This window comes from Sander lucioperca, chromosome 16, assembly GCF_008315115.2.
Source record: "Sander lucioperca isolate FBNREF2018 chromosome 16, SLUC_FBN_1.2, whole genome shotgun sequence".
NCBI lineage: Eukaryota > Metazoa > Chordata > Actinopteri > Perciformes > Percidae > Sander > Sander lucioperca.
The window spans coordinates 12,057,193-12,073,780 of NC_050188.1; the positions used below are offsets into that span (position 1 = coordinate 12,057,193).

The window sequence follows — 16,588 nt, forward strand, 5'->3', positions numbered from 1 at the left end:
TGTGTGGGGGGGGCTCTGGCTCCTGCTGGTCCACACTGGAGCTACACTCCTGCTGCTCCTCTTTAATAACAATCTGGCTTTTTTCCTCTGGAGGCAAAGCTGAAAAAACAGACAGAAGTTAATGTCAGCTAAAGTTGTTTAGCTCGGTGGCCAGTAGAGGTGTTGAAATTACTCAAATAATCAACGCATCGCAGCACGGACATGGACGATGCTGCATCGATAATCGACCGGGCCATAATCGATTATTTCTGTTTACAATTTATTGTAGGCCTAACAACATTTCTGTTGACATATTCTATTATGTTTTGCACATTCAGGAAGTGCCATGTGCTCAGTGCTGTAGTTTTATTAATCCAATTTATTTAGTATTAGAGCACTGCAAAATTTTTAGCTTGAAAAGCTATTAATTAAATATCCTATATGGCTTTAATAGAAAAATGTATTTGACGCATCGGGATATCAAATCTAATCGGGAGATCAGTGAAGACTCACACCTCTAGTGGCCAGTGTGAAAATGAGACTCTAAAAAGCTATAAGACTCCATAGAGCCCTACATGAAGTCAGTGCTACAAGCTAACTGGAGATTTTAAAATATGACTACGTCTAAGTACCAATTAGGGCTGGGGTGGTATGTATTTTTTTTCAACCGCAGTTGAAAAGCAAGAAATTCCCGCAGTAGCGCTATACCGCAATCCCCTTACGAGAGTAGAGTAAGTTACCGGCAATTTCCACTGGATGCGGAACGTCTGCGGAACGTCTCCAGAACGTCGGCGGAGTCATTAGGTTTCCATTAAAGTCAGTGTGTGTATTTCCACTGACTGCAGAACGTCTGCGTCCCGACTCCGTCCCAGCTCCGGCGGTCCCAGCCCTCCGGAGCAGATACACAGAGCTTCTATTTTTGCCGGACGCCGGAGAGCTCCGCAGCAATTCAGCACACGGCAGATAGTGCGGGACAGGAAGTCGAGCACAGAAACAAAATAAAACATCCGGTTACTTTTCAAAATAAAATCCAGCGTGCTCACGGCGGATCATATTTCCCTGCACTACACCTTGAAAACACAGCTCAGAGTAGTTTCCCCTCTACTCCTCTGGATGGAAACTAACTGGTGTTGGTTTTGTGGTTCTGTTTATAGAAACTACATCCTGTTATATCGCGCGAACATGCGTGAACTCGCGAGATCTCGTGGTCGGCTGGCTGCAGCCGTTACGCAACAAATCCAGACCTGGGGGGTATTGACGGACGGCGGAGCAGGTAGCCGTTCCGCAGCGGAGCCGGTCCGCAGACGTTCTGCATCCTGTGGAAATCCACGGTTAGAGCGAGAATGGCAGGGTGCCTTAAGTGAGTGACGTCAGTGCCCACGTGGTCGCGTAAGGAGAGCGAGCGGTAACGGAGAGTAGAGTGCTGCTGTGAGGAAAAGAGAGAGGAAAAAGAGATGATGTAAAGTGAGTTAAAAATGATAAGTTTTGTTTAGAAAACCTTGAATCCATGTAAGACACAATGTCATCAGACACAATCCATGTCGTTAGACACAACGTGCAGGCCAATGTTTTTTTTGCGGTGATATCGGTGAGGAGCTCAGACCTGCGGTAGGCGTCACGTGACCGCGGTATTGCGGTAACCGTCCCAGCCCTAGTACCAGTTAACATGACTTGAATTGTCATTATGTTTTTGTATCTTGTATTTGTTCTTGTTATAGACACACACACACACACACACACAAATACGCACACATACACAGAGAGACACACACACACACACACACACAGACACAGACACAGACACAAACACACAGACACAGACACACAAACACACACACCATCATATCGCTACCCTAGAATAATAAGGTTCTATCTGACATTTTTGTCAAAATTGAGTTATTTACATATTCTTACTCTGGTATAACTTGTGAACATTATTTAAGGTGTTTTTTAAAAATAAAATAAATTTTGGGCGTTTTATTCAGAAAACAAAAAGGTTCTATCTACAAAGTTACACTCAGACTTGGAGTTATAAGGTTCTATCTGTGGTCCAATCATCTTTTGGAATACAAACAGAAGGACCAATCAAATACTTTTGTGTCTTTATGGTGCCAGGTTGTCTAGCGCTAGTTAATGTTAGCTAGCGTTAGCTAACGTTAGCTAGCATTACCTAACATGACCTAAGTCTAAAAGTTGTCCTCAGCTAAATCCAAACGCTATAATGCAACTACAAGTGGAAATTCAGTCATATCCCCTCATTTCCTTGCCAAACGTCATATCCAACTTGATTTGCATCATATTCTAAGACTTACTGTTAGCTAACGCTAGCTAACGTTAGCTAACATTAGCTAATTTTTCTTTGTTTCAAAAACCCTAATTTACAATTCATGTAGAATTTTAATATCTCAGATGTAGAATACATTCATGGTGTATGTAACTCTGGTGCTATAAAGAAATGTGCTCCATTTGTCAGTTTTGCTATTTGCAATGCTAAAACTTTAAACCTCAATATCTCAAAACTGATCTGAACGCAGATAGAACCTTATTATTCTGAGGTAGCGATATTTCCACATGTTAATCGGTGAATTAAGATTTTATTTCAACCAAACCAGAGTGGTGATTGTTGGAACAGTGGAAAGATGAACCAAGACGGCTTTTGATAGTTTTATTGTGTTTCTGTCCACTTTGAATGCAGTGTGTTTTACGATGATAAAAGTCCTGATTATTTACATGGAGTCTGGTGGGTTTGGCGAAGGCCTGTTAAAGAGCGAAGATTACACTAGATCTTATGAATAAATGCTTATTTACATACGTCTTATCGTCATATGGTTGCTGAGAGAAGAGATGACAGGAAGGAGAGAAAGATCAACTGAAGGTTTAATGACCAAACCTGCTCTGTGTAGCCGAAGCTGAGGGTTGTAAACAGCGTCCAGTAGCTCCCGTTGTCGCTCGTTCTCCTCTTTTGAACGACAAAGTTCCTCCTCGTACTCTGCTATCGTTCTTTCAAACAGCCCAAATATCTCTTCAGCAGCCGCAGTTAGTCGCTGCTCCACCAACGCTCTCAGCATCTGGACTTTACACATTTTACCTCTTTCTCAACACAACAAAAATACTCTGCTAACACACCTTTCTGCTAGACGCCATCTTGTTCAAAGTGTGAAGTTAGCCGCAGTAGGCTAAGACTACAGCTTCCGGTGGAGATTAGTTGCTGAGCTTCAAAATAAAATTCCGGAAGTGTTTCAGGCGTCTTTAGAAAAACGCAGCAAGATAAATGATTAAAATACATGTCTGAAGAAAGACAAATATTTTATTGCATTTTTTAGAGCTCTGATTAAAGATGATGGTAGATTGTTTCCCTTTCCTTTAACCTGTTCAAATCCACCTCTTTTGCTTGATTTTCGTCTATTTCCCTTTCCCAATGGGAAAAGCTTATAACAGAAGAACTGCAAGACCAAAATGCATATATGAGGCTTTATTTGAAACCTAAATTCTCCTAGTTCATGAAAATGTGCTTGATTAGCATGTGATTAAAACACAACATACACTACAGCAGTTCAAACATGGTTCAAAATAGTTATCTTGGTCCGGTCTAAAAAAAAACTCATATAATATACCTTATATGAATACCTAAAACATACTATGTGCTAAGCACAACACATACCTTCTACACCTTGTCAACAAGACCTCTATAACGTTTCAGAACTCTACTCCTAAAGGTTAATTTCATTTTCTTTTTTTTTATCTGGACCTAATTTACCCATGGATTTGGGTCTACTTGACCGAGAAGTTTTGTTCTCTGTGTGTTGTTCTGTTTTTGTTGTTTGTCTGAAGGTGAAGTTAATGTTCATGTTTTTATTTGACAGTTTATTGTCATATGAGATTATACTAATCTGTCAAAACTTAAACTTCTCACCAGATAAACTACAGCAGTAGGGATCAGTTGCTGAGCTTCAAAATAAAAGCCCGGACGTGTTTTAGGCTTCTTTGTCAAAACACAGAGGAATATAAATGATTAAAATACACATTTGAAGAAAGACAAAAAAAATCTGACCAATCCGTCAAAACGTCAAACTACCGCAACCACTTCAAATAAATGAATAAACATCAAATATTCAATAATTCGGATAAACACGTTAACTTCCTCTCAGAAGCAGGACATCCTGTTTGCGTGTCCTGAGGCCTGTATTACGAAGCAAGATTTGGCGTTAACGAGCTAACTTCAGGTTCAACCCAGGGTTTTCTGTACTACGAAGGTGGATCACTTGTGATCGGGTTTAATCACTGTGGTAACTTATGCTCAACACCTAACCTGGTCGGGAGCAGGTTATTTTGGAGATTAGAGATCAACTGGTGTAAAAGCACCGCCTACTGACCAATCAATACTCGATTGATAACGGCGTCACCGTTCTTAGAAGATCAGCTGGAGCTCGGTGGGCGGAGAGAGAGAGAGAGAGAGAGAGAGAGAGGGAGAGGGAGAGAGAGAGAGGGAGAGAGAGAGAGGGGTACGCTCAGAAAAGTTAAAACATTTAGAGACCGACAACCCCGTTAACATTCCCTGATGGGTATGTTTATGAAAGATATAGATTTTCAGTGGAGGGATTTACTTATAGGTTATTTGTCGGCTTCTTGAGCCGTGTGTTGCCAATGCGGACACCGGTTTGAATTATGTTTTTATATTTTTTTATTTTCTCTCACAGCGCACCACTGCTGGGGTTACAACTGAAATAAAAGGCTAAAGCAACGACAGTTTATGGAAAGCACAAGTGTAATCATGGTCAGATCTTGTGCCTGACTGATGGGGAAGTGACCAGTTTAGTCTAATGTATTGTAGTGGGTGTACTGTACTGTATATTGGCCAGAATCTGCCTTTGGGGGAGGAGGGGGGCATATCATAGTGGGGGGTCTGGGTGTCCTCCCCCAGGGAAGTTTTAAGCATCAACGATTGTTATGCACCAATTTACGGTGAAAATAGGCTACCTTTATTGAGCCTATGTGAAGAATAAAGCACAGATGACAATTCAAAATATATCAAAAACATAATGGAAAGTATGTTGTTACGTGTCATTGGGCATTTTTAAGTGGGTATATGGAAATCCTGGAGCTGACTATCACGTAGACTACACCACTGGATATTGATAAGCTAAACGTTGTGATTTACGCATAACAGCGTCGGCTTTTTTGCCAGCTTTCCTTCCTGCGTTTTGCCTGTAAAACCGTGTCTGTGTTCTTCATATTTATGTAGAATTATAGTTTGCTCTTCTTATATAAAATATGCGGCTCTGTTAGATGTTTGCGATTGGTCGTGGTGTGCAAACAACCGCCTATTTTATGTGAACGCGCGTGTCGCTGGATTGGGAAACCCTGGGTTGATTGAACTAGTTGATAACCAGCGTCGTGATATAGCTTATGCGGGACCGCGGTTGTTAGGGTTAGTGAACGCCTCAAACTCCATGTACGATGAGTAGTGCAAGAGTTTAAAAACATTTGGATTTTTGCAGAACTGATCATTTATTGATCCCAGAGGAAAGTAGCCCAATTTTAGAACAATAATCTCTCCTATCACCTCCGGTCCAGATTAGTTTTCCTATTTCATACGGGTAAATAATAGAAATAATAATGTAAAATAAAAGCGTTAGTTATTTCGCTCACTTATTTCTGTCTACGTGCAAAAAGTTTTGACACAACCAGACACATTGGCTTCATCTGTACTTTATTGACCCTTGTGTTGTTCTTCCGTGGACCATGCAACTTAGTGTTTTTCTTTTTTATATATATATATATAATTTTTGGGGCATTTTAGGCCTTTACTTAAACCAGGACAGCTGAAGACATGAAAGGGGAGAGAGAGGGGGAATGACATGCAGCAAAGGGCCGCTGGGCTGAGGAGTCTTCTTTGATCTCTTGGCTACCTCACTTCATCCTCTTTCTTTTCTTTCTTTCTTTATTCCTTGGTTGGTTGGTTGTATAGTCTGTTGACTACATGTTGAGGATGTCAGAAACGTTGATGAAAGGGGTTGGTGATGTAATGTAATGGATGCTGTTGTTGACGATGTTCATTGTTGATTATATTGTTTCAACTTTGTAGGCTGACGTCCCCTTTTTCCTACCGTATGTATACTTTGACGCTGCTATCTTAACGTCATGGATCCCTCTGCACCTTGTACTGGTATTTATTTGTCCTCGTACTGTTACTGTTGTGTTCCAGTTGGAGTGTGTGTCAAACTTGTATGTATTTATGTGTCTTGTATGTGTTATAAACAAATAAAGTTGAAGTTGGAGTCAACCCCTATATTAGGGCTGGGACGGTTACCGCATTATCGCAATACCGTGGTTAAGTGAGGTCTGAGCTCATCACCACAAAAAAAAAAAAAAAACAGTGGCCTGCACATGTGTGAACGTTGTGTCTAATGACATGGATTCATTCATTCAAGGTTTTCTAAACAAAAAAAAACATATCAAAAGATGGAGCAAATCCGACCTTTCACGAGTTGGGGAGCGCATTGTTCCATACCGTGTATTACGGTAGGAAAGGCAAAGACATTTCTCCGTTCTCAGCTGAGGTAGACACATTAACGTTACAGCTGCAGTGTTTACCATTGCACATTAGCCTAGCAGCTAGCGGAGTGTCCCTCTGTTTATACGGCACGGTTGAAATTCAGCCTGCGTGCACGTTTCGTAGCCTAAAACAGAGCGGCTAATATTGGTAGAGAGCGCAATAGCCTTTCCTCATAGCGGCACTCATACACTACTCTCCGTTACTGCTCGCTCTCCTTGCGCGACCACATGGGCACTGACATCACTCCTTTAAGGCACAATGCCATTCTCGCTCTAATTTACGCTACTCTCGTAAGGGGGTATACTACGCTACTGCGGGAATTTCTTGCTTATCAACCGCAGTAGAAAAAAAATCCATACTGTCCCAGCCCTAACCCCTATACATGGGCGCCCGCTCCACCAGGTGAGCACCTTTAACGTTTTGTTTTTCGGGGTCATAAAATTAAAATTAAAACTTTTTCGACACTTGTTGCTTTTCCTGACTTTTTTGTCACCTTTTCCAAAGTTTTTGTTGCTGTTTTGCGCTTTTTAAAACATTTTTGTTGCTTTTTTCAGACATTTTTCTAAATATTTTCAATGTTCCTTTACCATGTTTTTTTTTTTTTCAAATGCAATAAAATTGAATGAAACACCCAAATCCAATGAAATTAGTGAACTGATCGTTTATTTTGTTTAGGAAGAGCGTTGTATAGAACCACCCACGTTATTATTTAGACAATTTGGTTGACCCGGGGACAACAGAACGGTTAAACAGAGGGCTGAGCGCCGACTAGTGGACCACAGGCCCAATAACTCTTGGCCTAACTCACTACATAACTTACACATTATGTTACAGTGAAGGGTTTCACTCATACTAACAGATCAGTTTCTGCAAGTCTTTTATCACAGAGTTATGACAGAATTATGAATGTAATAAACTAAAATAACATTTGTTGGTCATTAGTCAGTCCACTCAGAGTCCTGTCAGTCTCAGTCATACTAATCAGACGAGAGGAGGGAAAGATTTGTTGGAATATAGCTGAACTTTATGTTGGAGGAAACTCCCAAATGGGACAAAAAGTAGCAGAAATCGGGCAACCCTTATTGTTGAACCCTGCTGGGTCAAAATTTCAACTTGTATATTTTTTTTTCAACTTTTTGGTTGTCTTTTTTTCGAGCTTTTCCCTACGTTTTTGAAGCGTTTCCTGATGTTGTCACTATTTTCAACGTTCTTTTATCAATTTTTTTAAAGGCACAAACGTTATTCCATGTCACCAGTCTCAGGATCAGAAGAGTCTCCAGTCTGGTCTTCAGTCTCTGGTTGTAAAAGTGGATGTGAGTTCCTGGCTGGTTCTGGTCCTCCACAGTCCTCTCCATCAGCTTCTGTTTCCATGTGTTGAGTTTGTCTCTGATGAAGCTGTGAGAACTGAGCTTCCTCTTCATCATCTTCACTCTTCACAGGGACAGGAGTGAATGGGAACTTGGTGATATCAGCCTCCTCCAGCCCTTGAAGCTGCTCTCCCTCCTGACTGCTCCACAACGCCTCCTGTTCCTCTTTAATGTGTGGGGGGGGCTCTGGCTCCTGCTGGTCCACACTGGAGCTACACTCCTGCTGCTCAGGGGGAACCTCTTCTTTAACCACCAACAGCTGCTCAACATCTGCAGGAAACATACAGAGAAAGATTGCGGAACTGTATCTTATCACCTGGATTGTGATTGTTATAAAGAAATACTGGTTGTTCAGTCAGTTACTTAGGTTACATCTACACTACTAGTCTTCCTTTTCAACCTTGGAAAACTGTTGGAAAGGCTGTTGACTGACATTAGGGCCCTCTTCTGGTGAAATAATGCAACTGCAGTAATTAAAGTGACCATATGTAACTTTTTAGTGTTTCTGTAACTGTAATTTTTCATATTATGATATTAAATGAACTGTAACAGCAAACGAGACTTAACAGTGAAAAGAACGCTATTTTTAGGTAGTTTTTATTAGTGCCGTTGCTCGGGTAAAATTTTTGCCGCGTGGTCACAGAATGATTTATGGCAGGTAGACGGCGCAACAGTAACATTCTGAAAGGGTCACAGATTTTTTTTTGTAACACCGGAAAAGCCTGTGTTAGCGTACCCAGACAGGTAGCAGAAGGGTTATTTTTATAAGCTAGGCTTAGTTGTATTTTAATGTTATTTTAGAAATTATCTGCTGTAATTATGGCTGATACTGGGGCAGGACCATCACAGAAAAGAAGGAAATTAAATGAAGAACAACTACCTACCCCAAATAGGTCTTCAGGTAAGTATGCTAAGTTACCATAAGCAACACTTGAAATGCAACAATGCATCTGTAATATATTCTCTTATTGTAAAGTAATGATTTTCTATTATATTTAATGAGCGACTATATGACCTCCTGGTAACACTAACTCAGTAATACAGTGCGCAATAAAGCACCGTAAAGAAAAGACCGTTACGACAGCAGATGTGGTAAAAACACTACCACTTGTGTCCAAAGCGGCCGCTAGAATCAACACAAACTGAAAGTTACATATAACCACATTAAGAGGCATAACAAGAGACTTGTCAGAATAACAGAGTGCGAAGTGGACTTTACTGCATTCAAATGGTTCAAGTTGTGTGTGTCTCTCTGATGAATTGTGAGTAAAAACAATCATTTTTGTCTGATCTGGACATTATTATATATGGTCTTTCACTGTGTTTTGGTGAGACTTTTGTTGATGCAGGGCTAATCTAATCACCATGTGGTTTCCTAATGCTAATGCTAGTTTATCTGTACCTTTATATTTCTAGTTTAGACTGTTGTATTTGGGCAATGTTGACATTCTCTTATGTAAATGACATGGATGTCTGTTTTATAACTTAATGGAGCAATCAGTGCTATTTCTTTCCCCAAGCAGTACATCCCTATATGTAACCATTACCTATACAGTCCTAAGTGAATACCTATTCAATAATTGGTCCTTCGAGCCAGAAGTCTCAGTGCGTCTGTGCCCGTTAACAGAAGCAGAGAACTCCTTCAGTAACCGGGGTATCCCTCCATGTATACACCTTTAGCGGGCTATGATCGGTGCCACTCCCTACTCCGGAGGAGTAAGACCATACCCCTGTTACTGCTGTGCATGGAAACACACTGTGTGCGTGTGTCTGTGTGTGTGTTAATCATACGTACTGTATCAGCTGCTAACACACGTTTCTGCTAGACGCCATCTTATTCAAAGCGTGAAGTTAGCCGCAGTGAAGACTGCAGCTTCCGGTGCAGATCAGTTGCTGAGCTTCTAAATAAATGTCCGGAAGTGTTCCAGTTGCTAGGCTTCAATATAAAAGTCCGGAAGTGTTCAAGACTTCCTCAGAAATACACACAAAGAAGATTAATGATTAAAATACACTTTTAGAAGAAAGACAAATACTGTATAACATTTTCAGAGCTCTGAAAAAAGTTCTAAGCCTTACACATGACATTACAAAAACCAAGAGGGACTCAAGATTTCACAAGTTGTAATTCCTCACAGGGTTTGTCCAGCCAATACCAGGAGATAAAACAGTACTGCAGTACCTCTAAAACACCTTCAACCCTTGTTTGGTTTAGGGTGGGGTTGAGTACCAAAACTCTGTACTTTCTAGGGTACCAACCAGATTAGGCCGGTACTACCAGGGACCAAATCCCAGTGATTTCTAGACCTACAGCCCGTTTTACGTCTTTTGCCTCCTGTGTTTGATACCTCCGCCTTTAATTAAATAATTTAATTTGTACAATAAACTTCATTACCTCTTTACCTCTGCCACTGAGTCGTGCTTTTGAGTCCTCTGAGCTCCCTGACAACTAGTAAATAATGTGTAATGTGTTCCCTTCATAAATTCTTCATGTATTAATCTTGTATTGGTGCTGTATACTGTTAGTTATTGTTGATGTGGCCTTGTTGTCCATCTTTAGTCTTATTTTGTTTATTCTTAGTTATTTTCTCAACTGACTGCCCCAGAGACAGAATGCTGATTTTGAACATGTCTTTAACGATCGCTAGCCAAGCCTGGTAACGTTAGCCTAATGTACGTTACTGTACACATTGTGTGACCTGCAGGACCCGAGCAGAGCTACGATGCTGTCTCAGGTAGGTCAGTATATGGTCTATTATGGAAAATGATGATCCAGCTAACTACAAATTGTTGTGATCTGATACACAATGCTAGGGTATTGGTTAAGTTGTACAATGGAGAAGCTGTCAATTGTGGTGTTTTTTTCTTGTTGCTATTTCTCTCTTTACTTTACTAGTTATTTAAACTACTAAGGCCTATCTATATTTAAAATTAGAAGTAAAGTTCTTTACTGGCTGACACAGCGGCCTCGGTACAGAAAAGATTGTCAGACGAATTGAATAGAAAGGCCATTTCCATTTAAATCAACATAGCAGAATGGTCAGAGCGGCAGCCATTTACGTTTACCATTGCCATGGTAACATATACATTTCAGTATAAGACGACTTCCGGCGAGTCGCGGAGCAAACGAGCCGTGGAGTAGTAACGTTACGAAGCAGAGAGCCGGCCGCTGAATGAGTCAAATTAACTTCATGCTTCATCCACACAAAGCATGTTGCCGTCGCCCCGAGTGACGGCTTCATTCGGCTTGTTTTCTGTGAACGATGTGACGAGGTGGTAACGTTAAGGCGGAGTTAGCAAGCTAACGTTAGGCAAGGCAAGGCAGCTTTATTTGTATAGCACATTTCAGCAACAGGGCAATTCAAAGTGCTTTACATGAAAACAGATTAAAAAATTTAAAACAGATATGTTTTAGAATATCTATATATCTATATATATATATATATCTATATATATATATATATATATATATATATATATATATATCTATATATATATATATCTATATATCTATATATCTATATATATATATATATATATATATATCTATAGATATATATATCTATAGATATATATATATATCTCCAGATATGTGGAGCATTAGCCAACTAACACCGGCCGGCTGGCTGGTTCTGCCGTGCTTTTATGCTGCATCGATTACAGAGAACGAGCTTAACGGCGGGCTGGGTCTAACGTTAGTGGTCCGCTGAACCACTCAGGCATGCAAACAGGTCACGGGTATAAAAGGATGAAAAGGATACGGCGGGCTCCTGACCATCTAAGGGGTCTAGAATTAGACTAGAAGTCCTCTCATCTTCCTTTTCTTAAGTACACATATGTCGTTGTGACCCAGGCAATAGCTAATAACATGCATGCTAGTCAACAGATGGCTTTATTTCATCCTGAAGAGTACTCAGCATGTCTTGGTGTACCACACCGGTCATATCAAACCATTATATTTCTTTACTTTATTAGTTCAGTTCAATTTTATTTATATAGTACGTTTAAAAACAACCGTAGTTGACCAAAATGCTTAACAAGCTAAAAAAAAAAAATGTAATATACACAAACAATACACAATACAAAATAACCAACAGTAGAAAAAGGTTAAGATATCAAAGCTCAACTTTAATTGAAAGACAACGAATAGTAGTGGGTCTTAAGCAAGGACTTCAATGTTTCAACGGTCCGAGCTGTTCTTATATGAAGAGGTAAACTATTCCAGAGGTTTGGGGCAGCCACTGCAAAGGCTTGGTCACCTTTATTTTTTAACCTGGATCTGGACACATCAAGGAGCATCGGATTGGAAGACCTCAGTGCTTTGACAGGTGTGTGGACATGTAAAAGCTCTGATAAATAAGTAGGCAACAACCCATTTTAAATCTTAAAAACAAGCAATACAATTTTAAATTCAATCCTGAAACGGACAGGAAGCCAGTGGAGCGTGGCCAAAACTGGTGTAATGTGGTCACGCTTTTTGGTCCCGGTTAAAAGTCGAGCTGCTGCGTTCTGGACTACCTGTAGCCGACGAAGGGATGACTGATCCAATCCAACATACAAAGAGTTACAGTAGTCTAATCGAGACGTAATAAATGCATCTTTCGAAGTCTTTGCGTAGCAGGTAGGGCTTGACCTTAGCCAAAAGTCTCAGCTGGAAGAAACTGGTTTTAACAACAGAGCTAATCTGTTTGTCAAATTTAAAAGCACTGTCAAAAATCACACCCAGATTCTTGGTAAAAGGATGAATACGGGAATCTAAAGTACCCAAGTGAAGGAGTTCAAGTACCTTGGGGTCTTGTTCGCGAGTGAGGGGACAATGGAGCGGGAGATTGGTCGGAGAATCGGCGCAGCGGGTGCGGTATTACATTCAATTTATCGCACCGTTGTGACGAAAATAGAGCTGAGCCAGAAGGCAAAGCTCTCGATCTACCGGTCAGTTTTCGTTCCTACCCTCACCTATGGTCATGAAGGCTGGGTCATGACCGAAAGAACAAGATCCAGGGTACAAGCGGCCGAAATGGGTTTCCTCAGGAGGGTGGCTGGCGTCTCCCTTAGAGATAGGGTGAGAAGCTCAGTCATCCGTGAGGAGCTCGGAGTAGAGCCGCTGCTCCTTCACGTCGAAAGGAGCCAGTTGAGGTGGTTTGGGCATCTGGTAAGGATGCCCCCTGGGCGCCTCCCTAGGGAGGTGTTCCAGGCACGTCCAGCTGGGAGGAGGCCTCGGGGAAGACCCAGGACTAGGTGGAGGGATTATATCTCCAACCTGGCCTGGGAACGCCTCAGGAATCCCCAGTCGGAGCTGGTTAACGTGGCTCGGGAAAGGGAAGTTTGGAGTCCCCTGCTGGAGCTGCTCCCCCGCGACCCGACACCGGATAAGCGGACGAAGATGGATGGATGGATAAAGTACCAAGAGCATCTACACAGGCATTAAAATGTTCAGTACGACCAAACAACAATTTCAGTGTTATTGTCGTTGAGACAGGGAAAATTCTGATCTAACCATATTGAGATCTCTCAAGCAGTTAAGCAAAGGTTGAAGTGTGTCCTTATCATTGTTTTTTACAGTGTTTTTTTAAAATGGACCCCAAGGGCAGTATGTACAGAAAAAAAGAGCCTGGGTCCCAAAATGTAACCCATTAGCTTTACCATGGCCTAATTAGTGGCATAGACACTATACATGTCAAAAGACCTTAATCATGTTGGTGTCACTGATCATATTACCTTGGAACATGGCAATGCACAAGTGAGTTTTTATAGTTTTCTACAGACCATAATATGTCCATCTCAGCTTTGCTCCAAAGAGAAAACTCCTCCTCTCCCTGACAGGAAACACCTTGCTAGGCTAACTTCCCTATGCTACCTCCCTCACATCTCCCTTGTTTAAACTAAAGATAGCTTTCAACCTGCACTTCCTGTCTCCCTGACACAGACAGAAAAGTCTCCTCTCTGAGACTGCTGGGCCTAAATTGTGCTTAAGCATGATACACAAAATCCCTTTCTTGATTATAATTGATTATATGACAGACATTACAAGACAAAACAATATCTTATAAAATATTTAAAATAAGAGTGTACTTTCCTATCTAGATGTTGATACATAAAGATTATGTTATTCCATGTCACCAGTCTCAGGTTCAGAAGAGTCTCCAGTCTGGTCTTCAGTCTCTGGTTGTAAAAGTGGATGTGGATGTGAGTTCCTGGCTGGTTCTGGTCCTCCACAGTCCTCTCCATCAGCTTCTGTTTCCATCTGACCAACACATTTATGTGTTTTGACATCAGAACGCCAGGCAAATCTTTTGTTACAAACACTGCAGCTGAATCTTTTCTCTCCTGTGTGGATTCTCATGTGTGACCGTAAAGTTCCACTCTGTGTAAAAGATTTCTTACAGACTGAGCAGCTGAAAGGTTTTTCTCCTGTGTGAGTTCTCATGTGTTCCTTCAGGTGACCACGTTCAGCGAACGCTCTACCACACTCAGAGCAGCTAAAAGGTTTTTCTCCTGTGTGAGTTCTCATGTGTCTCTTCAGATGTGACTCACTGTTAAATCTTCTCCCACACTCAGAGCAGCTGAACGTTTTCTTACATCTTGAATCATATTTCAGAGAGTTTAAAGCTGACTGAGGTTCTCTGGTCTCCTTCCAATCAGCACTGTCACCAGTCTCAGGTTCAGAAGAGTCTCCAGTCTCTGGTTGTAAAAGTGGATGTGAGTTCCTGGCTGGTTCTGGTCCTCCACAGTCCTCTCCATCAGCTTCTGTTTCCATCTGACCAACACATTTATGTGTTTTGACATCAGAACTCTGGGCAAATCTTCTGTTACAAACACTGCAGCTGAATCTTTTCTCTCCTGTGTGGACTCTGGCCATGTGTGACCGTAAACTTCCTCTCTGTGTAAAAGATTTATTACAGACTAAACAGCTGAACGATTTTTCTCCTGTGTGGATATTCATGTGTGACCGTAAAGTTCCACTCTGTGTAAAAGATTTCTTACAGACTGAGCAGCTGAAAGGTTTTTCTCCTGTGTGAGTTCTCATGTGTTCCTTCAGGTGAACACGTTCAGCGAAAGCTTTACCACACTCAGAGCAGCTAAAAGGTTTTTCTCCTGTGTGAGTTCTCACGTGTCTCTTCAGATGTGACTCACTGTTAAATCTTCTCCCACACTCGGAGCAGCTGAAAGTTTTCTTGCATCTTGAATCATGTTTCAGAGAGTTTAAAGCTGACTGAGGTTCTCTGGTCTCCTTCCAATCAGCACTGTCACCAGTCTCAGGTTCAGAAGAGTCTCCAGTCTGGTCTTCAGTCTCTGGTTGTAAATGTGGATGTGGATGTGAGTTCCTGGCTGGTTCTGGTCCTCCACAGTCCTCTCCATCAGCTTCTGTTTCCATCTGATCAACACATTTATGCGTTTTGACACAAGAACTCTGGGCACATCTTTTGTTACAAACACTGCAGCTGAATCTTTTCTCTCCTGTGTGGACTACAGCCATGTGTGACCGTAAACCATCTATCCGTGTAAAAGATTTCTTACAGACTGAGCAGCTAAAAGGTTTTTCTCCTGTGTGAGTTCTCATGTGTTTCTTCTGGTTTCCACTATCAGTGAAAGCTTTACCACACTCAGAGCAGCTGAAAGGCTTCTCTCCTGTGTGGGTTCTCATGTGTCTCTTAAAATCTGACTTGAAGCCAAATATTTTCCCACACTCAGAGCAGCTGAAGGTTTTCTTACATCTTGAATCATGTTTCAGAGAGTTTAAAGCTGACTGAGGCTCTCTGGTCTCCTTCCAATCAGCACTGTCATCAGTCTCAGGTTCAGAAGAGTCTCCAGTCTGGTCTTCAGTCTCTGGTTGTAAAAGTGGATGTGGATGTGAGTTCCTGGCTGGTTCTGGTCCTCCACAGTCCTCTCCATCAGCTTCTGTTTCCATGTGTTGAGTTTGTCTCTGATGAAGCTGTGAGGACTGAGCTTCCTCTTCATCATCTTCACTCTTCACAGGGACAGGAGTGAATGGGAACTTGGTGATATCAGCCTCCTCCAGCCCTTGAAGCTGCTCTCCCTCCTGACTGCTCCACAGTTCCTCCTGTTCCTCTTTAATGTTTAGGGGGGGCTCTGGCTCCTGCTGGTCCACACTGGAGCTACACTCCTGCTGCTCAGGGGGAACCTCTTCTTTAACCACCAACAGCTGCTCAACATCTGCAGGAAACACAGAGAAATGTTGTGGAACTGTATCTTATCACCTGGATTGTGATTCTAAGACATACTGTATATAATAATGTTGGAAAGGCTGTTGACTGACATTATTGTCCTCTTGTGGTGAAATAATGCCAACTGTGCTGTTGAGCACAAAGTGGTGCAGTCGGTAATTAAGACGCATAACAAGAGACACGTCAGAATAACAGAGTGTTTACTGCATTCAAATAGTTCAAGTTGTGTGTGTCTGATGAACTGTGAGTAAAACCAATCATTTTTGTCTGATCTGGACATTATTTGAGTCTTTCACTGTGTTTTGGATGCTAATTTGGATCATGCTAATTCTAGTTTAGCTGTACCTTTATATATTTCTAGTAAGACTGTTGTATTTGGACAATGTTGACATTCTCCTATGTAAATGACATGGATGTATGTTTTTATTGCAATTTAATGGAGCAACTGGTGTTATTTATTTCCCCAATCAGTACATCCCTATATGTAACCATCACCTACACAG

The 16,588-nt window shown here is 41.4% G+C and overlaps 1 protein-coding gene and 1 long non-coding RNA gene across 2 annotated transcripts in view; both read right to left on the reverse strand.

Moving 5' to 3' along the window:
* Positions 1 to 11,204, reverse strand: part of LOC116050074 — a 15,218-nt gene extending 4,014 nt beyond the window's left edge. The window contains exons 1-2 of the long non-coding RNA XR_004105002.1: positions 10,280 to 11,204; positions 5,525 to 5,530 (exon numbers count right to left, since the gene is read on the reverse strand). This is a non-coding gene — a long non-coding RNA (uncharacterized LOC116050074). The remainder of the gene's footprint in view (positions 1 to 5,524; positions 5,531 to 10,279) is intronic.
* A 2,771-nt stretch (positions 11,205 to 13,975) lies between these two features.
* On the reverse strand, positions 13,976 to 15,774 carry LOC118493487 (gastrula zinc finger protein XlCGF67.1-like). Its single transcript, XM_035993436.1, has 3 exons — positions 14,965 to 15,774; positions 14,773 to 14,779; positions 13,976 to 13,979 (listed from the first exon to the last, which is right to left on the reverse strand). Exons 1-3 carry the CDS (start codon positions 15,542 to 15,544, stop codon positions 13,976 to 13,978), a joined length of 591 nt encoding a protein of 196 aa, XP_035849329.1. The 5' UTR covers positions 15,545 to 15,774.
* Positions 15,775 to 16,588: the final 814 nt, after the last annotated feature.

Coding starts and splice junctions, on each gene's coding strand:
- LOC118493487 (XM_035993436.1), bottom strand. CDS start 15,544: ATGAGAACCCACACAGGAGAGAAGCCTTTCAGCTGCTCTGAGTGTGGT.